At 42.3% G+C, this 24,687-nt stretch overlaps 1 protein-coding gene across 4 annotated transcripts in view; it reads right to left on the bottom strand.

The window, feature by feature from the left end:
- FAM228A (family with sequence similarity 228 member A) overlaps positions 1–19,905 on the bottom strand; it is a 49,683-nt gene extending 29,778 nt beyond the window's left edge. For 2 of the 4 annotated variants that reach the window (XM_030800239.1, XM_030800240.1), the window contains exons 1-5: positions 19,819–19,905; positions 19,022–19,128; positions 16,410–16,478; positions 4,756–4,843; positions 4,486–4,636 (exon numbers count right to left, since the gene is read on the bottom strand). In XM_030800239.1, coding sequence (XP_030656099.1) covers positions 4,486–4,636; positions 4,756–4,843; positions 16,410–16,478; positions 19,022–19,114 — 401 coding nt within the window. In that variant the 5' untranslated portion in view covers positions 19,115–19,128; positions 19,819–19,905. Of the gene's footprint in view, positions 1–4,485; positions 4,637–4,755; positions 4,844–14,989; positions 15,179–16,409; positions 16,479–19,021; positions 19,129–19,420; positions 19,543–19,818 lie in introns of those variants that run through there. The other 2 variants (XM_030800238.1, XM_003270580.3) reach the window with 2 other exon arrangements.
- Positions 19,906–24,687: the final 4,782 nt, after the last annotated feature.

Genomic DNA, 24,687 nt, shown 5'->3' with positions numbered 1-24,687 from the left:
TCAATTGAAAGAGTAAAAGACAACAAGATATATGTTGAAAGAAAATAACTGCCAACCTAACATTCTTAATCCTGAAAACATCCTTTAAGAATGAAGGTGAAGTCTGAAAAGGCTAAATGTTGTATGATTCCAACCATATGACATTCTGTAAAAGGCAAAACAACGGATACAGTTAAAAAAAAAAAAATCACTGGTTGCTAAGGGTTAGTGGAGAGGAGAGATGAATGGGCAGAGATGATTTTTAGGACAGTGAAACTATTCTGTGTGACACTGGAACAGAATGACGGATACATGTCATTGTACATTTGTCAAAACACATAGAATGTACAACACCAAGAGTGAACCCTAATGTAAACTACGAACTTTGGGTGATAATGTCAATGTAGTTTGTGCCACTGTGGTGCAGGATGTCAACAGTGGGGGAGGTTGTGTTTGTTGGGGGACAGTAGGTGTACAAGAACTCTCTAGGTACTTTCCACTCAAGTCTGCTGTGAACATAAAATTTGTTATGAAAAATAAAGTTGATTAAGTTGAAAAAAGGAGGGAAATAAAGATGTCTTAAAGCAAACAGATTTTTCATGAGAAGATGCACATTTATGAAAACTGTAAACAATATTTCTGTGTTATTTGTCATGAGGTACATGGTACGGTATAAATGACATGACATGAGACCTAGAATTTTCCCACAAAAGTGTGAGCACAAAAGGGAAAGTAGGGTAAAGTGAGAGAGAGAGAGAGAGAAAGGCAAAATGTCGATGGCTGCTGAACCTGGGTGATAGGTACATAGGAATGTGTTGCACTCTCTACATTCAGTGCATTTGAAAATGTTTGTAATAAAATATTTTAAAAACGAGTCAGTGTAATTTTCCACAGGCGGGGCACACAGGCTCACGTCTGTAAGTCCCCAGTACTCTGGGAAGCCAAGGTGAGTGGATCACTTGAGGTCAGGAGTTTGAGACCAGCCTGACCAACGTGAAACCCCTTCTCTACTAAAAATATAAAAATTAGCCAGGTGTGGTGGCGTGCGCCTATAATCCCAGCCACTCAGGAGGCTGAGGCAGGAGAATCACTTGAACCTGAGAGGCAGAGGGTGCAGTGAGCCGAGATCGTGCCATTGCACTCCAGCCTGGGCAACAGAGCAAGACTACGTCTCAAAAAATAAAATAAAATAAAATAAAAATGTCCACATTAACAAAGGAGAAAAAAATAAATATCAATAAATGCATAAAAATTAATATACATCAAAATCTATTATCTAAAAAAAACTGATAGCAAACTAAGAAAATGAACTTCCTTAACTTACTAATGGAAATTTTAAAATAATGTAAAACGCAAAAAACACCAAAAGCTTTCCCTTTGAGTTTAAGAATAACACAAGGAAGCCAATTTTCACCACTTCAACTTTGTGCCAGAGATCTTAACTGGTACTGTAAGGTAAGGAAAAGAAATCAAAGGTATAAGGAATGGAAAACAAATAAAATTCTCTTCATTAGAAGATAATATTGTGGGCTGGGCACAGTGGCTCACACCTGTAATCCCAGTACTTTGGGAGGCCAAGGCAGGTGGATCACCTGAGGTCAGGAGTTCGAGACCAGCCTGGCCAACATGGTGAAACCTCATCTCTACTAAAAATACAAAAATTAGCCAGGTGTGGTGGTGCACATCTATAATCCCAACTACTCAGGAGGTTGAGGCAGAGGTTGTAGTGAGCCAAGATGATGCCACTGCACTCCAGCCTGGGTGACAGAGCAAGACTCCATCTCAAAAAAATAAAAAGAATATTGTGTACATAGAAAATCCAAAAGACTCTATAGATGAAATGTCAGAATTCATAATAAAGTTTAGCAAGGTTGCCAAATACAAATTCAATATATGAAATCATTTTTATTTCTATATATTACAATTACCTAGAAAATGAAATTATATATAATAATAAGTAGGAATAAATCTAAACAAAGATCTACAAGACCTTTAGACATGGTTTCTTATCCACAGTACTTACTGACATTTGGGGCTGAGTAATTCTTTGTTGTAGGATATTTGGCCACATCCCTGCTCTATGTCCAGTAGATGTCTGTAGAACCCATGCCCCTGACAACCAGAAATGTCTCCAAACATTGCCAGCTTCTTAATCAATTTAAGAGCCACTCCTTTACATAAAATAAGACCCACACTAATGGAGAGATATATACCATGTTCATGGATTAGAGAACTCAAAATTGTAAAGATGTCAATGCTCCCCAAATTGATCTACAGATTCAGTGCAATCCCAATCAAAATCCCAAGTATTAGGTTGGTGCAAAAGTAATTGTGGTTTTTGCCATTACTTTTTGTTTGTTTGGGGATTTGTTTGTATGTGTGTATGTCTACATGAAACTTGCGCTAATTATAAAATAGATTGGTGTATTTGTTCTATCAGGTATCAAAACTTATTAAAAAGCTATAGTAGGCCGGGCGCAGTGGCTCACACTTGTAATCCCAGCACTTTGGGAGGCCGAGGCGGGCGGATCACGAGGTCAGGAGATCGAGACCACGGTGAAACCCTGTCTCTACTAAAAATACAAAAAATTAGCTGGGTGTGGTGGTGGGCGCCTGTAGTCCCAGCTACTCGGAGAGGCTGAGGCAGGAGAATGGCGTGAACCAGGGAGGCGGAGCTTGCAGTGAGCCGAGATTGCGCCACTGCACTCCAGCCTGGGCGACAAAGCGAGACTCCGTCTCAAAAAAAAAAAAAAAAAAAAAAAAAAAAAAAAAAGAAAGCTATAGTAAACAAATAGGCTAGGATGGAGAACCTGGAAATTAAGTATACATAACAGCACTGAATTTGTATGAAAGTCCACACTGCAGAACAGCAGGGAAATGATATTTTCAATAAATGGTACTGAGGAAAATGGGCATCATCAAAGGGAAAAAATTCGATTGGGCCCCACATAAAATATATACAAAAAGCAATTCTAACTGGATGATAAGCCTAAATTTGAAAAGCAAAACTATAAAAGCAGGCCAGGCACGGTGGCTCACACCTGTAATCCCAGCACTTTGGGAGGCCAAGGTGGGCGGATCATGAGGTCAAGAGATCAAGACCATCCTGGCCAACATGGTGAAACGCCATCTCTACTAAAGATACAAAAGTCAGCTGGGTGTGGTGGCGCACGCCTGTAGTCCCAGCTACTCAGGAGGCTGAGGAAGGAGAATCACTTGAACCCAGGAGGCAGAGGTTGTAGTGAGCCGAGATCGTGCCACTGTACTCCAGCCTGGCAATAGAGTGAGACTCCATCTCAAAAAAAAAAAAAAAAGGCTATACAGCTTTTGGAAAAGACATTTTAAAATAATGTATAAAAAGCACTAGTTATAAAGGAAAAGAAAAATAGATTTGATTATATCAAAATTAAGAGATTGTGCCACTGCATTCCAGCCTGGATGACAGAGCAAGACTCCAACTCAAAAATAAATAAATAAATAAATAATAAATGTGGATTGTGGGAACCAAAACACCAAACTGGATTGTTCATAATAGCCAAAATGTGGAAACAACCCAAATGTCCACAACAGTGGATTGCTTAAATGATGGCATAGTCAAATACAATGGAATACAATCAGAAAACAGAAGTTAGCACACTGGAGCTATATGCAACAACAGAAAGGAATCTGAAAAACATAATGGTGAGCAAAAGCAGTCACACAATGAACTGTACATGTACAAACCCCCAACAGATTACTTTCATGGTATGTAAGCTGTATCTTTTTTTTTTCTTTGACAGTGTCTCACTCTGTTGCCCAGGCTGGAGTGCAGTGGCGTGATCTCAACTCACGGCAACTTCTGCCTCCCGAGTTCAAGCGATTCTCCTGCCTCAGTCTCCAGAGTAGCTGGGATTATAGGCATCTGCCATGATGCCCAGCTAATTTTTGTATTTTTAGTAGAGATGGGGTTTCACCATGCTGGCCAGGCTAGTCTCAAACTCCTGACCTCAGGTGGTCCGCCCCCCTCGACCTCCCAAAGTGCTGGGATTACAGGTGTGAGCCACCGTGCCCGGCCTGTAAACTACATCTTAATAAAGATGTTTTTTAAAGAGTCAGTCATAAAAGAATAAATGCTTTCAGGTTCTGTTTGTATGAAATTCAAAAATACGCAAGATAAACTATATTGTTTAAGGATACAAAGTTAGTTGATAACACCACAGGGACAGCAAGGAGGTGAACACTTATAAAGTGAAGGGAGCTCTGGGGCAGGGAGGAGACTGTCTCAGGAGGGGGCAGGTTCCCTTTCTTGAAATGGCTGGTGATTCCACAGGACTGACTCGGGGACTCGGTAAGCTGTTTATGTTTTATTCTATCCTCTACATGTATTTCATAATACAAAGGTGATGATAGTAATAATAAAACTATAAACTACTAAAAGACAAAAGTGTGACTAGTTACAAGAGCTTCAGTAGGAAATAAAGTAAGTTGCAAGTTAAACAAATATTTGTTTGTTCTGCTCCTCTGTACCTGTGTTTGTAAGTTTTACTCCTGGCTCTTGCAGAGGCTTTATGCCACTCTTTTGGAATCACACGGTGTGAAGTGAAAGTGAAGTAGGGCGAGCTGGCATGCAGCCTGGCCTTCTCTATTTCTTTAAGTTCCTTTATGGAATGTCGTTTTCCTACAGGAAGATAAAAATCGAAATCAGCACTCTTCAAGAACTCCAGTTGCTCTTCAAGGAGTGAGAAATCACTGGACAATTAGCAGTCTCAAAAAAGAGGCCCAGAGATCACAAAGCACCTGTCTCACATTGAAGACCAGTTCTCTTCTCTTCATCCACCTCTTGCTGTCTTTGAAACAGAGGATCAACAAATGGTGGGACTGTAACCTACAAGAGAAATGAGACTCTTTGAGTACCAGAGTGCAGTCTGTATTAAGCTTTTAAAATGTGTCCCACATAAAGATGGGAACAACAGACTCTGAGGACCACAAGAGTGGGAAGGGCAGGAGGGGGCGAGGGTTGAAAAACGACCTATTCGGGACTCTGCTTACTACCAGGGTGACAGATTCAATCGCACCCCAACCTCAGCACCCCAACCTCGCACCCCAATATACCCATGTAACAAACCTGTATGTGTACCCCCGAATCTAAAAGTTGAAATTTAAATAAATAAAATCTGACCTAAGCATTCAAGTATGCCCTTACTGTATACCAAAGCAGCTGAGAAGAAAGGCCCCAGAATGTGCTAATCTACACCTCAGATGAGGATGTCGCACAGAGCCTTAAATGGCTGAACTGAGGGAGGGAGGGAAGGGAGGGACGGAGGGCCGCCCAGATAGAAGAGACGCACTTCCGTTAAGCGCTCTGTGTCATTGCATCAGCCAGTAAATATTTGTGTGGCCATTGTGTGCCACATCCAGGTTAGATCCTGTCTTCAAGGATCTCCTGGTCTGGGACAGCCTAGTCACCCACAGTGACAATGCAGTCCTGAGAGGGGCCGGCTCAGGATCCTGTAGGAGCAGGGGCAGTGCTCCTAACCTAAACTGGGAGGACGCATGCCTCCTGGGGAAGCTGACAACTGATCTGTAAGGGCCTGTGAGAACAGAGGGTCAGGTGACCAGAGCAATGAGTTTGTGTCAAAGGGTAGGGACATACAGAAGTATTTTTTCTTCCCGCTCCTGATAAGCCTTAGACAGAGGGACTATTTTTCCCCTCCATTTCCCCCACAGCACTCATCCCAGTGCTGGACTGAAGTGCTAGGTAAACAATTACTGAATAAACCAGACAGCATAACATGTACTGCCTCCAGCACCCCAGATGACGACATTCTACCCAGAACCAGAAGAATCTATTCATCTTCATATGACTGACCTGGCTTGGTTTTCTGGGAGAAGCAAAAGAAACCACTTCCATCTTCAGAGCCATACATATTTTTAAAAAAATTAATAGTCATATCAGGTGGCTACTTCTGCTGCATGGGAGCGAAAAACTGAAACCTACATTTCTCCACTTTAACTCCTGTATTGGCAGTTTAAAAATCTGAAGACTCATTACAACCTCAAGTATTAGCTCTCCCGGGCAGCCTGTGCTGACATCCTTCCTGTATCTCCAGTAGAAAGGAGTGTTCCCTCCCACGTCCCATAATCCCTGTGCTGACTTCTGTGACACTTGCCACACTCCACTGCACAAGCTGTCCACACCTCTCTCTCTCCTTCTTGTGCTTCAAGTCTGCTGAATGTGAGTAAATGAATGAACAAATGATCACGCGTATCCATGCCTTGTGCACAGTGTAAATTCCACAGGAGTCTAAATTACTTTGAGTTCCTATTCTAAAACTCAAAGGAAATGCTTTTGTAGATTTTTTTTTAATGAATAGAGAATAACTACAAGACTTCTAAAATGACCAGGTTTTTCCCCACTCCAGAGCTCCTAAGAATAAAAAACCAAAGAAACCTGCTCTACCTTTCCATAATTTGGTTTCTTTTTCTTCATATAAAATGATCGTAGGCCAGGCACAGTGGCTCACACCTGTGATCCCAGCACTTTGGGAAGCCAAGGCAGGTAAATCACCTGAGGTCAGGAGCTCAAGACAAGCCTGACCAACATGGCGAAACCCCGTCTCTACTAAAAATACAAACAATTAGCCAGGCGTGGTGGCCCATGCCTGTAATCCCAGCTACTTGGCAGGCTGAGGCAGGAGAACTGCTTGAACCCCAGAGGCAGAAGTTGCAGTGAGCCAAGATCACACCATTGTACTCCAGCCTGGGCAACAAGAGGGAAACTCTGTCTCAAAGAAAAATTTAAAAAAATTTAAAAAGGGATTGTATACTTCAGGATTATAATGGTCTTCACATATGATTTCCTTCAGATATAAAATATACTTAAGGGAAAAATCACTAGATACAAACTGTTTTGCAAAATTCATATTATAAAAGCCAAATACTGCATTTCATTTTTATATAAAAGCATAGCTTCAAAGGGTTGGAAGAAACTGCTGAAGTAGTTTAGACTGCAAGGAGACTCCACCACCTTCTGGGAGAAGTAATCATCTAGCTTTAGTCTGAAGTCATCCATGGGCCTTTCAGAACTTTCTGCTCCATGAGGCAGGTACTTTTTTTGGTAATTTTAACCTCAAGAAACTCTGTCCTCAGGTTGAGTTTAAATCTGCCTTGTAACTTGCGGGTACAGACACTAGTTCTACACATCTAATTCATTGGCTCATGTCTGCCTTTAAAATACTTAAAAGGTTCATTCCCCCTCGTGTCATCTTTTCCTTGGGCCAAATACCCCACCTCTTTCCAGTTTTCTTCCTATAAAGTAGTGTTAAGACTCAACTCTTTTCTAAAGGTTTTGCAACTGATGAGTGTCCCTTCAACAATGTGACATCAGGAATGACAGGTTAAGGACAGGACAGACCAAGACTCTAATGCTTCCCACTCTAAGTACAGCCTCTCTTCCCTGAGAGCTGTATGTTTTCTTGGAACCCAGCTCATATGGTTGATTCACAATGACTTTACTGACATTTAAAATTACTTGGACTTCAACACATGCCATTTCTAAGATCTTCCTCCCTATACCCATGAAATCACATTTCTGGACACAAATACAAGATTTTGCACTTTGGACATCTGGATTCAATCTTGAGCTCTGCCCCTTAAGAGTGTGTAGGAGAGGTGGAGCCAAGATGGCCGAATAGGAACAGCTCCGGTCTACAGCTCCCAGCCTGAGCGACACAGAAGATGGGTGATTTCTGCATTTCTGTTTGAGGTACTGGTTTCATGTCACTAGGGAGTGCCAAACAGTGGGTGCAGGACAGTCGGTGAAGCGCACTGTGCACAAGCCGAAGCAGGGCGAGGCACTGCCTCACTCGGGAAGCGCAAGGGGTCAGGGAGTTCCCTTTCCTAGTCAAAGAAAGGGGTAACAGACGGCACCTGGAAAATTGGGTCAGTCCCACCCTAATACTGCGCTTTTCCAACGGGCCTGGAAAACAGCACACTAGGAGATCGTGTCCCGTACCTGGCTCAGAGGGTGCTATGCCCACGGAGTCTCGCTGATTGCTAGCCGGCAATCTGAGCTCAAACTGCAAGGTGGCAGCGAGGCTGGGGGAGGGGCACCCGCCATTGCCCAGGCATGCTTAGGTAAACAAAGCAGCCAGGAAGCTCGAACTGGGTGGAGCCCACCACAGCTCATGGAGGCCTGCCTGCCTCTGTAGGCTCCACCTCTGGGGGCAGGGCACAGACAAACAAAAACTCAGCAGGAACCTCTGCAGACTTAAATGTCCCTGTCTGACTGACAGCTTTGAAGAGAGTAGTGGTTCTCCCAGCACGCAGCTGGAGATCTGAGAATGGACAGACTGCCTCCTAAAGTGGGTCCCTCACCCCCAAGCAGCCTAACTGGGAGGCACCCCCCAGTAGGGACAGACTGACACCTCACTCGGCCGGGTACTCCTCTGAGACAAAACTTCCAGAGGAACTATCAGACAGCTGAATTTGTGGTCTCAGGAAAATCCACTGCTCTGCAGCCACCACTGCTGACACCCAGCCAAACAGGGTCTGGAGTGGACCTCTAGTAAACTCCAACAGACCTGCAGCTGAGGGTCCTGTCTGGTAGAAGGAAAACTAACAAACAGAAAGGACATCCACAGCAAAAACCCATCTGTACATCACCATCATCAAAGACCAAAAGTAGATAAAACCACAAAGATGGGGAAAAAACAGAGCAGAAAAACTGGAAACTCTAAAAAGCAGAGCACCTCTCCTCCTCCAAAGGAACGCAGTTCCTCACCAGCAACGGAACAAAGCTGGACGGAGGATGACTTTGACGAGTTGAGAGAAGAAGGCTTCAGATGATCAAACTACTCCAAGCTACGGGAGGAAATTCAAAACAATAGCAAAGAAGTTAAAAACTTTGAAAAAAGATTAGACGAATGGATAACTAGAATAACCAATGGAGAGAAGGGGTTAAAGGAGCCAATGGAGCTGAAAGCCAAGTATCGAGAACTACGCGAAGATTGCAGAAGCCTCGGTAGCAGATGCAATCAACTGGAAGAAAGGGTATCGCTGATGGAAGACGAAATGAATGAAATGAAGCGAGAGGGAAGTTTAGAGAAAAAAGAATAAAAAGAAACGAACAAAGCCTCCAAGAAATTTGGGACTATGTGAAAAGACCAAACCTACGTCTGATTGGTGTACCTGAAAGTGACAGGGAGAATGGAACCAAGTTGGAAAACACTCTGCAGGATATTATCCAGGAGAACTTCCCCAATCTAACAAGGCAGGCCAACATTCAGATTCAGGAAATACAGAGAATGCCACAAAGATACTCCTCGAGAAGAGCAACTCCAAGACACATAATTTTCAGATTCACCAAAGTTGAAATGAAGGAAAAAATGTTAAGGGCAGCCAGAGAGAAAGGTTGGGTTACCCACAAAGGGAAGCCCATCAGACTAACAGCTGATCTCTTGGCAGAAACTCTACAAGCCAGAAGAGAGTGGGGGCCAATATTCAACATTCTTAAAGAAAAGAATTTTCAACCCAGAATTTCATATCCAGCCAAACTAAGCTTCATAAGTGAAGGAGAAATAAAATACCTTACAGACAAGCAAACGCTGAGTGATTTTGTCACCACCAGGCCTGCCCTAAAAGAGCTCCTGAAGGAAGCACTAAACATGGAAAGGAAAAACAGGTACCAGCCACTGCAAAAACATGCCAAATTGTAAAGACCATCGAGGCTACGAAGAAACTGCATCAACTAATGAGCAAAATAACCAGCTAACATCATAATGACAGGATCAAATTCACACATAACAATATTAATTTTAAATGTAAATGGGCTAAATGCTCCAATTAAAAGACAAAGACTGGCAAATTGGATAAGGAGTCAAGACCCATCAGTGTGCTGTATTCAGGAAACCCATCTCACATGAAGAGACACACACACAGACTCAAAATAAAGGGATGGAGGAAGATCTACCAAGCAAATGGAAAACAAAAAAAGGCAGGGGTTGCAATCCTAGTCTCTGATAAAATAGACTTTAAACCAACAAAGATCAAAAGAGACAAAGAAGGCCATTACATAATGGTAAAGGGATCGATTCAACAAGAAGAGCTAACTATCCTAAATATATATGCACCCAACACAGGAGCACCCAGATTCATAAAGCAAGTCCTGAGTGACCTACAAAGGGACTTACACTCCCACACAATAATAATGGGAGATTTTAACACCCCACTGTCAGCATTAGACAGATCAACGAGACAGAAAGTTAACAAGGATATCCAGGAATTGAACTCAGCTCTGCACCAAGCGGACCTAATAGACATCTACAGAACTCTCTACCCCAAATCAACAGAATATACATTTTTTTCAGCACCACACCACACCTATTCCAAAATTGACCACATAGTTGGAAGTAAAGCACTCCTCAGCAAAGGTAAAAGAACAGAAATTGTAACAAACTGTCTCTCAGACCACAGTGCAATCAAACTAGAACTCAGGATTAAGAAACTCACTCAAAACCGCTCAACTACATGGAAACTGAACAACCTGCTCCTGAATGACTATTGGGTACATAATGAAATGAAGGCAGAAATAAAGATGTTCTTTGAAACCAACGAGAACAAAGACACAACATACCAGAATCTCTGGGACACATTCAAAGCAGTGTGTAGAGGGAAATTTATAGCACTAAATGCCCACAAGAGAAAGCAGGAAAGATCCAAAATTGATACCCTAACATCACAATTAAAAGAACTAGAAAAGCAAGAGCAAACACATTCAAAAGCTAGCAGAAGGCTAGAAATAACTAAAATCAGAGCAGAACTGAAGGAAATAGAGACACAAAAAACCCTTCAAAAAATTAATGAATCCGGGAGCTGGTTTTTTGAAAAGATCAACAAAATTGATAGACCACTAGCAAGACTAATAAAGAAGAAAAGAGAGAAGAATCAAACAGATGCAATAAAAAATGAAAAAGGGGATATCACCACCGATCCCGCAGAAATACAATCTACCATCAGAGAATACTACAAACACCTCTATGCAAATAAACTAGAAAATCTAGAAGAAATGGATAAATTCCTCGACAAATACACCCTCCCAAGACTAAACCAGGAAGAAGTTGAATCTCTGAATTTGTGGCAATAATCAATAGCTTACCAACCAAAAAGAGTCCAGGACCTGATGGATTCACAGCCGAATTCTACCAGAGGTACAAGGAGGAACTGGTACCATTCCTTCTGAAACTATTCCAATTGATAGAAAAAGAGGGAATCCTCCCTAACACATTTTATGAAGCCAGCATCGTCCTGATACCAAAGCCTGGCAGAGACATAACCAAAAAAGAGAATTTCAGACCAATATCCTTGATGAACATTGATGCAAAAATCCTCAATAAAATACTGGCAAACCGAATCCAGCAGCACATCAAAAAGCTTATACACCATGATCAAGTTGGCTTCATCCCTAGGATGCAAGGCAGGTTCAACATACACAAATCAATAAATGTAATCCAGCATATAAACAGAACCAAAGACAAAAACCACATGATTATCTCAATAGATGCAGAAAAGGCCTTGGACAAAATTCAACAACCCTTCATGCTAAAAATTCTCAATAAATTAGGTATTGATGGGACGTATCTCAAAATAATAAGAGCTATCTATGACAAACCCACAGCCAATATCATACTGAATGGGCAAAAACTGGAAGCATTCCCTTTGAAAACTGGCACAAGACAGGGATGCCCTCTCTCACCACTCCTATTCAACATAGTGCTGGAAGTTCTGGCCAGAGCAATCAGGCAGGAGAAGGAAATAAAGGGTATTCAACAATTAGGAAAAGAGGAAGTCAAATTGTCCCTGTTTGCAGATGACATGATTGTATATCTAGAAAACCCCATTGTCTCAGCCCAAAATCTCCTTAAGCTGATTAGCAACTTCAGCAAAGTCTCAGGATACAAAATCAATGTACAAAAATCACAAGCATTCTTATACACCAATCACAGACAGAGAGCCAAATCATGAGTGAACTCCCATTCACAATTGCTTCAAACAGAATAAAATACCTAGGAATCCAACTTACAAGGGATGTGAAGGACCTCTTCAAGGAGAACTACAAACCACTGCTCAATGAAATAAAAGAGGATACAAACAAATGGAAGAACATTCCATGCCCATGGGTTGGAAGAATCAATATCGTGAAAATGGCCATACTGCCCAAGGTAATTTATAGATTCAATGCCATCCCCATCAAGCTACCAATGACTTTCTTCACAGAATTGGAAAAAACTACTTTAAAGTTCATATGGAACCAAAAAAGAGCCTGAATCGCCAAGTCAATCCTAAGCCAAAAGAACAAAGCTGGAGGTATCATGCTACCTGACTTCAAACTATACTACAAGGCTACAGTAACCAAAACAGCATGGTACTGGTACCACAACAAAGACATAGATCAATGGAACAGAACAGAGCCCTCAGAAATGATGCCACATATCTACAGCTATCTGATCTTTGACAAACCTGACAAAAACAAGAAATAGGGAAAGGATTCCCTATTTAATAAATGGTGCTGGGAAAACTAGCTAGCCATATGTAGAAAGCTGAAACTGGATCCCTTCCTTACACCTTATACAAAAATTAATTCAAGATGGATTAAAGACTTAAATGTTAGACCTAAAACCATTAAAATCCTACAAGAAAACCTAGGCAATACCATTCAGGACATAGGCATGGGCAAGGACTTCATGTCTAAAACACCAAAAGCAATGGCAACAAAAGCCAAAATTGACAAATGGGATCTAATGAAACTAAAGAGCTTCTGCACAGCAAAAGAAACTACCATCAGAGTGAACAGGCAACCTACAGAATGGGAGAAAATTTCTGCAACCTACTCATCTGACAAAGGGCTAATATCCAGAATCTACAATGAACTCAAACAAATTTACAAGAAAAAAACAAACAACCCCATCAAAAAGTGGGCAAAGGACATGAACAGACACTTCTCAAAAGAAGACATTTATGCAGCCAAAAACACATGAAAAAATGCTCATCATCACTGGCCATCAGAGAAATGCAAATCAAAACCACAGTGAGATACCATCTCACACCAGTTAGAATGGCCATCATTAAAAAGTTAGGAAACAACAGATGCTGGAGAGGATGTGGAGAAATAGGAACACTTTTACACTGTTGGTGGGACTGTAAACTAGTTCAACCATTGTGGAAGTCAGTGTGGCGATTCCTCAGGGATCTAGAACTAGAAGTACCATTTGACCCAGCCATCCCATTACTGGGTACATACCCAAGACTATAAATCATGCTGCTATAAAGACACATGCACACGTATGTTTACTGCGGCACTATTCACAATAGCAAAGAGTTGGAACCAACCCAAATGTCCAACAACGATAGACTGGATTAAGAAAATGTGGCACATATACACCATGGAATTCTATGCAGCCATAAAAAATGATGAGTTCATGGCCTTTGTAGGGACATGGATGAAACTGGAAAACATCATTCTCAGTAAACTATCACAATGACAAAAAACCAAACACTGCATGTTCTCACTCATAGGTGGGAATTGAACTATGAGAACTCATGGACACAAGAAGGGGAACATCACACTCCGGGGACTGTTGTGGGTTGGGGGGAGGGGGGAGGGACAGCATTAGGAGATATACCTAATGCTAAATGACGAGTTAATGGGTGCAGCAAAACAACATGGCACATGGATACATATGTAACAAACCTGCACATTGTGCACATGTACCCTGAAACCTAAAGTATAAAAAAAAAAAAAAAAAAGTGTGTAGGAAAAAGTATTTAAGGTAAATATTCAGAAATTGTGCTCAGTAAATATACTTAAATGTTCTAATATTTCAGCTAACCTACTCTAGGGTCTCACTCTGTCACCCAGGATGGAGTGCAGTGACATGGCTCACTGCAACCTCCGCCTCCCAGGCTCAAGTGATCCTCCCACCTCAACCTCCCAAGTAGCTGGGACTACAAGTACACAGAACCACACCCGGCTTTTTTTTTTTTTGTACAGACAGGTTTTTGCCATGTTGCCCAGGCTGGTCTTGAACTCCTGGACTCAAGCAATCCACCCACCTCAGCCTCCCAAAGTACTGGGATACAGGGTGACTCACTGCACCCAGCTACTACTCTAGATATCTACTAGATATGTGGGGGTAAGAAAGATCCAGTAGTGCACACCTAAAGCTAACAGATTTGTATTTGGTACTGCAAATAGAGAGACCTAAATTGAGAGTCCTGACCTCAAAATCAAAATATCTCTAAATTAAGAAACCAAATTTTTGTAAAGCCAAACTGTAGAACAGAGTATAGAAACTGTTAGTCCTAATACCTACTGGTTGGCTAAGTCAGCCATGCAATACCATTCTCCTTTGCCCACTTCCTACTAGAGAGGTGAGAAAGCCACAGTGGCTTTCCAGGCCCTGCTTATGGCTAAGACTTGCTTTATGACCCAGTCCTGGCCAATGAGACCTAAGGGAAAGTTGGCTAGGGGCCTCTGGGGGCTCTTTTTGCTTCCTGCAAAGGAGTAGGGTAAGAGAAGAGGCCCCTGGCACCATTCCTTACCCCTTCCTCCTGCCCTGAATGAAGACCTAATGTCTGGAGCTATAAGCAACCATCGGGCAAATGTGAGAATGATGAGGATAAACTGAAAATACTAAGGATAGCAGAATAGAATAGGAAAAAAACCTGACATTGTTATGCTGTCAGAACCCACCACGAGACCACCTACCTCTTAATTTCTTGTGAAGTAAATGCCCTTATGGTTTAAGCCACAGTAACTCCATTAACGTCTACATAAAATCATTCCTGATAAATCTAGTTCCAAATCAACACTCCTATCCCCTCCAACCTCAGGCTTAAGAATGCAATATGTGTATTACAATTCAATGAACTCATCTTAAATACAAAAATAAGCTGGAAACTATTTGTATAACCAGTGAAATTGTTAGACCAACTCTTCAAATTATATTTTATTTGAAAAATAAAACATCAGTACCATTTTATGTCTGTGCTGTAAATAATATTCAACATTCTCTTGTTTCATTTTAAGCCCTTTATATGAAATTACTTTTTCCATAATTCTCTGCTGAAGAGGCTGTGCAACATTTTCAACCCATTTTTTATGTAACATCTCTTTTCTTCTTTCATTAAAAGTATCCAGATGCTGAAAATACGTATCCAATCTCTAGTGAAGTGATACAAACAAGGAAAATAAATTATAAAGAAATGTTTCATTTACTGTCATTTGAGTAAGGGGGAAAAAAACATTTGTTCTCACTACTAAGCTCTCAGCCACATTCAGGTTGCAAAGTCCCAGTATAAGATAACTGAAGCACAGAATAAAGTGCAGTTAAGAGAAGCTGGGAACACAGAGCAGAAGAACTCATATAAACTTCTAAACCACAACTGTGCCTTCAGATTAAACCACATGTAACTCATGAATCAGATTAAGCTATTCCTGACTCACGAAACTCGTTTCTTTTTCAGGATTTCCAAGCATTCCCTGGTCACCCATTCTGTGTCTAGCCTTCACCATCAGGAAAGTCTGGGACAAAATTGGTAGAGCAGAAAGTGCACTAGACTTCGACACCTCTCTCTGGCCTGTGAAAGAGAGGTAATCCCATCTACCTCTTTGAATGCTTAAATGGGAATTTATGTGCACTTTCTTTATACATTGTAAATCACAATTCAAATGTCAAAGTTTTATTCTTTTTTGTTTAAAAGACAGCGTCTCACTCTGTCGCCCAGGCTGGAGTATAGTGGCATGATCACAATTCACTACAGCCCCAACCTCCTGAGCTCAAGCAATCCTCCTGCCTCAGCCTCCTGAGTAGCTGGGACTACAGGTGCGTGCCACTATGTCTGGCTAATTTTTTAACTGTTTTGTAGTGACAAGGCCTCACTATGTTGCCCAGGCTGGTCCCAAACTCTCAAACTCCTGGTTTCAAGCAATACTCTTGCTTCAGCCTCCCAAAGTATTATTATAACTCCATCTCTCTCATTGAAATTAAATGCCCCTTAAGCATAGTGACTATCAGTTACTGATTGGTCATAACCCTTAAAAGCTTATTTTGTTTCTAGTGGTTTTACTGCTATGTGGGAACATATGAGAAAGAGGCAAGTGTGAGTAGGAAAGAATTTCTATTCGGTACCAGGATGAAGAGAAGGAGCAATTAGAACAATTTCTCAGATCCCTTCAGGACAGATCCAAGTGGATTAGGGACATTTTAGTGATCCTGCAAGAAGGGGGCATGACCTCAGATCCATGTAGTGCTAACAAGTAAATTAAAGGATCCTCATTCCCCCTGCAAAATGAGTATCTTGGATCATGGTGACATAAACTTTTGGCCATGTTATTCTGCACACTCTTGCTCCCCTAGAACATACTTAGAATGCAGTGTGGAGCCAACTCTTACCTTCACAACAGAATTTTCTCTAAATAATATTGCACGTACTGCTTCATCAATGTCTTCTCTAGCTAATACCTAAAATTTCAGAATTGAGTATTAGGATGTGAATCCTGAAGAAACAAACTACAATGACAAAACTCCGTGTACTTTACCCAGTAGTTTTAGTGTAAATCTTGAGGCTTATTTGGTAACATAAAAATATGGAAAATTTCTAAACCCATTGTCTATGAACTCGTCAACCAGGCTCGAGTGATTAATTCCAAGTCAACCTTATTTCATCTAATAAATCCCTACTTATTTTTGAGCTCCCCCCAACCCAGACTATTTAAAAACAAATCCCTGATAGCATATTATTAAATTATGTTTTAAAGCACTAAAAAGTTTACTAAAGGAATCCTCTATAAAATGAATCCTCTTTTCAGGCATTCAGTAGGTGTTTTTTGTTTGCTTGCTTTTTGAGACAAAGTCTGGCTGTCACCCAGGCTGGAGGGCAGTAGTACAATCTTGACTCACTGTAACCTCCGCCCTCCGGGTTCAAGTGATTCTCCTGCCTCAGCCTCCCAAGTAGCTGGGATTACAGGCACATGACACCACACCTGGCTAATTTTTGTGTTTTTAGTAGAGACAGAGTTTCACCATGTTGGCCAGGCTGCTCTCGAACTCCTGACCTCAAGTGATCCACTCACCTTGGCCTCCCAAAGTGCTGAGATTATAGGCATGAGCCACCCCACCCAGCTAGTAGGTGTGTCTTAAAGGGCCCTTGAAGTTTCCCGCCTTCTGCCAGATCTCTTCATAAGTCAAAAACCACAGAAAGTTCCCTTTAGTTCAACTAGTCCAGAATCTCAGAGCTAATTAGTGGGAGCTCATGGCCTCCAAACAACATCGTCCACATGTAGGGACTTGCTATTTCCATTATGAGTTTGCGTAAAGCTGATGCATTTTAATCCCCACTTTAGGGCTTTTTCAGCTGGATCACTATGAACTAATCTCTAGCTTTTATTCTTATAGGACTAAGTGTGAACAAATGAAAAGGCAATGAAAATCCAGTATCTGGAAGAGAATAACTGTTAACATTAAAAATTATTGCTGATGAAAAATGATATAGGTTCTTAGAACTGTTACTCAATTTCTGATTCTTCTATTCTGCCACAGTGAATGCATCACAACAAAACCCCAAACTCAAATACCAAATCTGTGAATAAGACAAATCTCAAAAAGGAAAGTTGTTCTTTTTACCCACATATTTAATAGCTTCTCATGAGATCTAAAATGATGTTCAAACAGCTACCCAGGTCTTCTCTAAAATAAAGTTCTCTTTGTAATAGGAACAGGATCTTGCTTTAAAGCCTTCTCAGACTTATTTTAAGAAGACAGGCCAGGCAGGGTGGCTCACGCCTGTAATCCTAGTGCTTTGAAGGCCCAGGCAGGAGAATTACTTGAGCCCAGGAGTTTGAGATTACAGAGAGCTATGATTGGGCCACTGCACCCCAGCCTGGGCTACAGAGCAAGAACCTGTCTCTAAAATATTTTTTTTAATTTTAAAATGAATATGGCAACTGAAAAAGTATGTAAAACAATTAAACATGTATCCTGACACTACAATATAAATTTAGAATCAATCTATTTATTTGGAGAAGGAGAAACATATTGACACGCATCTTGGGAAGTCAGCTTTTAAAGAACATCCTAGTAAGATTGTTCACAAATGTTGTGTACATTCTTGAGTCAGATTCTGAAATAATCTTTTTTTCTTTAAAGAAATTAAACAGGCCGGGCGCGGTGGCTCACGCTTGTAATCCCAGCACTTTGGGAGGCCAAGGCGGGCGAATCACGAGGTCAGGAGATCGAGACCACGGTGAAACCCCGTCTCTACTAAAAATAGAAAAAATTAGCCGGGCGTGGTGGCGGGCGCCTGTAGTCCCAGCTACTCGGAGAGGCTGAGGCAAGAGAATGGCGTGAACCTGGGAGGCGGAGCTTGCAGTGAGCCGAGATTGCGCCACTGCCCTCCAGCCTGGGCGACAGAGCGAGACTCCGTCTCAAAAAAAAAAAAAAAAAAAAAATTAAACAGTTTTTGTCTTTGATGGCTCTTCTTTATGATTTTGCCAGGAAATATAAGGAAAAGGTCATGATTTGCAGCAGCACTTTCGAAATCCACAGCTTTCTGTGCACACACATAGAAAAATTAAGCATCTCACTACTCCAACCGCCACTAGGGCAAAAGGGGAAAAATAAAGGAAATTTCCAAGAGTTTTTCACAGCGAGGCAAATCATAGGATGACACAAAATAATTAAATTTTATGAGAAAATCATTACCAGACCCTGAAGTATGCGGAATTGACTGGCAAGCCCAGACCTGGCTTCTCCTGCAGGGGAGCTGGGGTTGCTGCCTTCACCCGCCCACCCACCCCGGTCGGTGCACCAGCCCCCAGGCTGGCGACTGCAAACACTCTTGGCCACACTCTCGGCCAAATCTGAGCCCGGAACATTCCCCTTCAACGCCTGCTTTAAAAAAGGCACTGTCCCAATCCTGAGAACAGAATCGAGGTTAAGATAAACAGGTCCCAAACTCCAGGGGTCCCACCGCCAAAATGACGTCTCAAAACGCCACGTTATCTCACCTCCATTAAAGAAACGGACTCGGGCTCCGGCCATTCTCTTAACTTTTCTGGCCTGAAATGTTCATCATAACTCGAAGTTTTGGTGGCAGCCATGGACAGGAGAATCCCTGAGGGAAGAAAAGGTAAACTGAGGCTGAGGGAGACGGCTACCGTTGAGAGCCAGGCCTGTGGGCTCAGGGAGTGTTCGAATCCCGCTCGGCCCCTTTCTAAAAGCTGAGCCGAGTCACCCAACAAACCGGGATCCTCGGCGCCCTGGGCGCTTCAACAGGCCCGGCTACCCGCTCCCGTGTCGTCCTCGGGCCACAGCGGGCCCTTCCCCCGGGGCGCGCCGCCCTGGCCCTGCCACAGCCCTCCTTGGGCTCCGCGACCCCCAGGCCCGTAGGCCTCCCCGAGCCCCACCTCAGGCCAGCTCCAGGGGAAGTCGCAGGCCCCGCCGCTCTGTCCCGGTGGGGCTCCCCCGCGGCCGCGTCCTGGAGCGGCGACGGAGAAAGGAGCCCGCGGACCCGCGCGTCGGGGCGCATGCGCCACACCAGGTCCCGGGGTGCTGCCCCGACGCCAGCTGGACGGCGACACCGACGTCCCAGGAAAGGGAAGGGCGCCATTTGATTTCACAGCAAACGGAAACGCGGTGATGAAGGCAGTGCCTGGCCCTCGCCCTCCCTCCACGGCTGTCCCGGGGGCGCCCTCCCCTCGCGGCCCCGGCGGGCACGCGGGCCTTCAACCGCCGAGGCCCCCGCCGCCCTTCTGGACTTTTATCGAGGCATGTACATTAATACGAAAGAGAATTTGCCATGTACCTGTAAGATTAAGGGCGACAACGTGAGAGGAATGGTTTTAAGTGACGCGTCCGGCTTCTTACTCCCACTGAAGGGTGAAGGTGCCACAGGTGGACCTGGTTTGGATTCTGATGTGAAGAAACCGACTTTAAAACATTTGGGCCAATCAGGAAAATACGAAAACTCTGACTACATATTTAATGAGTTCTAGAATTATTGTTAATAGTTAAGGTATGGTACATTATCACAACCAAGATTTGACATAGCTACAGTCAAGATACAGGATATTATCTTGTATCAGGTGTATGAGGACACCACTACAAGGATTACTCTGTTTTCAGCCAATGTTTCTTCAAGTATGTTTTTTAGTCCTGCCTGTTTCTCTCGTCCTTATGGGATTCTGATGACATGAATATTATTATAGCCCCCACAGCCACTTAAGCCTCTGTTCTTCCCTCAACCCCCAGTCTATTTTCTCATTTTTTAAGATTGGGTAATTTTTATTGTTCTATCTTCCAGCTCACTGATTCTTTCCTCCATCTTCTCTATTCTACTGTTGAGCTTATCTCCTGAGCTTTTTATTTTGGCTATTGTAATTTTCAGTTCTACAATTTTCATCTGGTTCTTCTTTATATCTCCTGTTTGCTCAGCATTTTTATTTTTTCATTTGCTTCAAGTGTATCCATATTTGCTCATTGAAGCATTTTTCTCACAGCAACTTTAAAAGTCTTTGTGGGCTTATTCTAACATCTTTGTCATCTCAGTGTTGGTCTCTATTCATTCAATTAAAGATCTTCCTGGCTCTTGGTATGATTATTTTTTATTGAAGTCTGAACATTTTGAGTTTATATTATGAGACTCTGGATCTTAAACTTTGTTTTAGCTGGCTTTCTCCAACACCAATCTAACAGGGTTAATGAGGTTACCACCTCATTACTGCCAGGTGGAGATAGGAATCCAGGTGCCCCAGTTGGCCTTCATTGACACTTGAGGGGCCAAAGTTCCTCATTACTGCTGTGTAGACCATGATTTAGAGATTCTAGTCAGGCTAACTGAGAGACCATCCAGCAAATTACTTCCTTATATGGTATAATCTTCTCGAGAAAAGGAGCTGAATCTATCTCATCTTTACATCTTTCTCATAACATAGGACCATCTATGACTGACCCAAATAGCAGGCAAACAGAAAATTCCTGTTGAGTAGACATACGCAGAAAAGTATAATACACTGATGGCTTAAACTACATTAAGTATAAGCAAAAGGTGATACAAAATAGGATTTTTAATTTCTACCTAGCTTCTTCCTTACTTCATTTGAAAATAAAAGTTTCCCTGATTTACTGAATCAACTTATTTCAATCTCATATGATTTAAAAGCTTACCTGAGCATTTGTCTCTTTACTTAATGTTCCCTGGCAATGTTGCCTTTTTTATATGGTGAAAATAACTGTTAAGGATTTGAAAGATTCTCCTTTCAATAGGTAGTGCTTCACTGAGTCTTCACCTAGGCTCTTGCTGCAGGCTCTGTGTCTCTTTCTACATACCACAACTAAGTTAGTTAATCTCATAGTATTAAAATCTTTTGTTACTGTTTCTCCCACTAACTGTAGGGCAGAGGGCCTATGTTGGCTCATCCTTATATCCCCAGAACCCAGCAGAGCACCTGGGAAAAACAGGCACTTAAATACTTACTAAGTGAATGATGAATAAATGAATGAGACATAATCTCGACATCTACACAAAATGAAATTTCAATGTCAACATACGAAAAAAAACATTTAAGAGACTGAAGACTTGTCTACCAGGAGAGCATCAAGCCTTTTGAAGCTTTGCAGTTGGCCTCTGGTTGCTATTTTGGCATAGCTAGTATTTTTAGTCATTTATAACTGCAACAGAGAAAAGCATTTCTATCCAAAAAGTCTCTTTAAATCAAAAAGTCTAGGCCAGTCATAGTGGCTTATGCATGTAATCCCAGCACTTTGGGAGGCCAAGGTAGGAGGATCGCTTGAGGCCAGCTGTTCAAGACCAGCCTGGGCAACACAATGGGACCTCATCTCTACAAAACGTTTAAAAATTAGCTGGGCATGGTGGCAGGCACCTGTAGTCCCAGCTACTCAGGAAGCTGAGGCAGGAGGATTGCTTGAGTCCGGGAGGTTGAGGCTGAAGTGAGCCATGCTTGTATCACTCCACTCCAGCTGGGAGAGAGAACAAGACCTTGTCTCAGAAAACAAAAGTCTCAGTGTTTGTGAAGTGTACATGTTAAGCTTAACCATAAGAACAAACTTGCACCTAGGTTTTTATTTTAGAAGTGATATAGATTTAGGCTGCCTTTTATAAAGAAAACTTTGGAAACTTCTAAACTTACTTGAATGGAGGAAAGGCTATGGAGAAGGCATTAATGACTGATTCATGGAACAGAACTGATTTACCAAAACTTTTCTCCTTCTATATAAAGTCAAGGTGAAGTAACAATATCCCTTTAATGCTGATGTGATTTCTAGAAGTCTGTTTTGACTGATGAGGTAATACAAAAGGGAAAAAATGCCAAAAACTAGAGTATTATAAAATCCTTCATGGTCTCCCCATAAATTCCAAACCCTTTAGCATGACCTGTAAGATTCCTGCCTACCTTTTCAGGCTCAGCTTTCTTCAGTGATTCCTGGCCTCCTTGCTCCACATGGTGGATTAGAGATGCCTGCATGGTCCCATCTCTGGCAAATCCCTGACTCCACTCACAGACGTAGAGTTTTGTTTTTTTTTTTTTTTTTTTTTTGAGACGGAGTCTCTTGCTCTATTGCCCAGGCTGGAGTGCAATGGCGCAATCTTGGCTTACTGCAGCCTCCCACTCCTGGGTTTCAAGCAATTCTCCTGCCTCAGCTTTTCTGAGTAGCTGGGATTACAGGTGCCCCCCAACCATGCCCAGCTAATTTTTGTATTTTTAGTAGAGATGGGCTTTTGCCATTTTGGTCAGGCTGGTCTCAAACTCCGTTTAACCTCAGGTGATCCACCCACCTCGGCCTCCCAAAGTGCTGGGATTACAGGCGTGAGCCACTTCACCTGGCCAGAGGTGAACTCGATGGCAGCACCTCCCTGTTCTTCTCTGTGGCTAATTGGTCAAGGAGTGCACACCTGACCCAAGTCTAGGATCAAATTCTCCTGGCTTTCTTCTAGGATTATAGACTTCTAACCAAACCAGAGACTTGGAAAGGTGTGTGAGTCACGTTCATGACAACAGCCTAGAAGAGTCTGAGATGCCTGCTGCTCAGGGGCCAGTGCTATCAAGGTTCCTGCCATTCCTGTGGAATTCAGTTTTTTCTCAGGGTTCTGTCAGATGCTTTGGCACTCTTCCAACGAATTTTTTTTTTTTTAATCCCAACCACTAGACCACCAGGGACCAATGGATTCCATTTGTGCTTATGTTAGCTCTGGTTAGCTTGTTACTTGCAATACAAATGATCTCAAATAATACAGAAATAGTACAAGGCTTCAGAGGAAATGTGAGATATTTGGAATTGGTATTCATGTCAAAGGGCAGGGAAAGGAAAGGCGTCTTCTCTTCACCATGTGGAATGAGCAACTATATTTGTGATACGATATCTGGGATTTGCTTCAAAGTCATCCAGTTAGGGTTGAGAAGTAGGTATGTATATACACAAAGCAAGACTGGCCATGAGGTAATCAGTATTGAAGCTGGATGTCAGATACATAAGGATTCATTATACAATTATTATTTTTTCTATACTTCTCTGAAATTGTTCATAGTATAAAGTTTAAAAAATCTAGTTTTCAGCCAGGTGCAGTGGCTCACACTTGTAATCCCAGCACTTTGGGAGGCTGAGGTGGGTGGATCGCTTGAGTCCAGGAGTTCAAGATCAGCCTGGGCAACATGGTGAGATCTCATCTCTACAAAAAATTAGCCAGGCATGATGGCGTGCACCTGCAGTCCTAGCTACTTGGGAGGCTGAAAGGCGGAGAATTGCTTGAGCCTGGGAGGTCCAGGCTACAGTGAGCCATGATCATGCCACTGCACTCCAGCCTGGGCAACAGAATGAGACCCTGTTTCAAAAAAAAAAAAAAAAAAGAAAATCTAGTTTCACTTAGAAACATATGTTGATTGGGGGTGAGACATTGGGAGACTAGATAACTGTCATGGTAGAATAATTTAAAGAGGATGAGGAATATGGAATGAGAGAAAAATGGATAATTTAAAGCAAGACAATATAAAGCTCAGATGCCAGAATGTGCAGGGCATTAAAATATAGGGCCACTATTTTTAATAAATGTTATTCCGTCTGTGGCCCTCAAGTTCGTAAATTGATCCTGTAGGTTGCTGAATTGCAACTCCAGTTGAATTAACATTGCTGCCAGTCTTTTATATGAAATCTAGGGCATTGACTAGGAAAGGGGGGGGATCTTGGAATTATATGATTGTGGGGAACAGACAGAACTGAAGAAGTCAGACTCCCCCAAGTCTTTTAAAAAGGTTACCATGGTGTCCCTTTGCCTAAGGAAAACAGAATTCCACTCTTCTATGCTCTGTGTCCTACTGTGTCTTCCTGTGACCAAGATTCAAACTCAACATGAGCCAGAGGGCAATGTTTAGAATCAGCAAGTGAGTAATTATACCCTAAATGATTTTTTTTTTTTTTTTTGAGATGGAATCTTGCCCTGTCACCCAGGCTGGAGTGCAGTGGTGCAATCTCGGCTCACTACAGCCTCCACCTCCAGGGTTCAAGCAATTCTCATGCCTCAGCCTCCCAAGTAGCTGGGATTACAGGTACGTGCCATCACACCTGGCTAATTTTTGTATTTTTAGTGCAGACAGGGTTTTGCCATGTTGGCCAGGTTGGTTTCGAACTCCTGACCTCAAGTCAGGTGTTCGGATGGAGG

This window comes from Nomascus leucogenys, chromosome 19 (genome assembly GCF_006542625.1).
Source record: "Nomascus leucogenys isolate Asia chromosome 19, Asia_NLE_v1, whole genome shotgun sequence".
Taxonomy (NCBI): Eukaryota; Metazoa; Chordata; class Mammalia; order Primates; family Hylobatidae; genus Nomascus; species Nomascus leucogenys.
The sequence above is the reverse complement of the archived record's forward strand: the minus strand, read 5'-3'. Positions and strand labels throughout refer to the sequence as shown.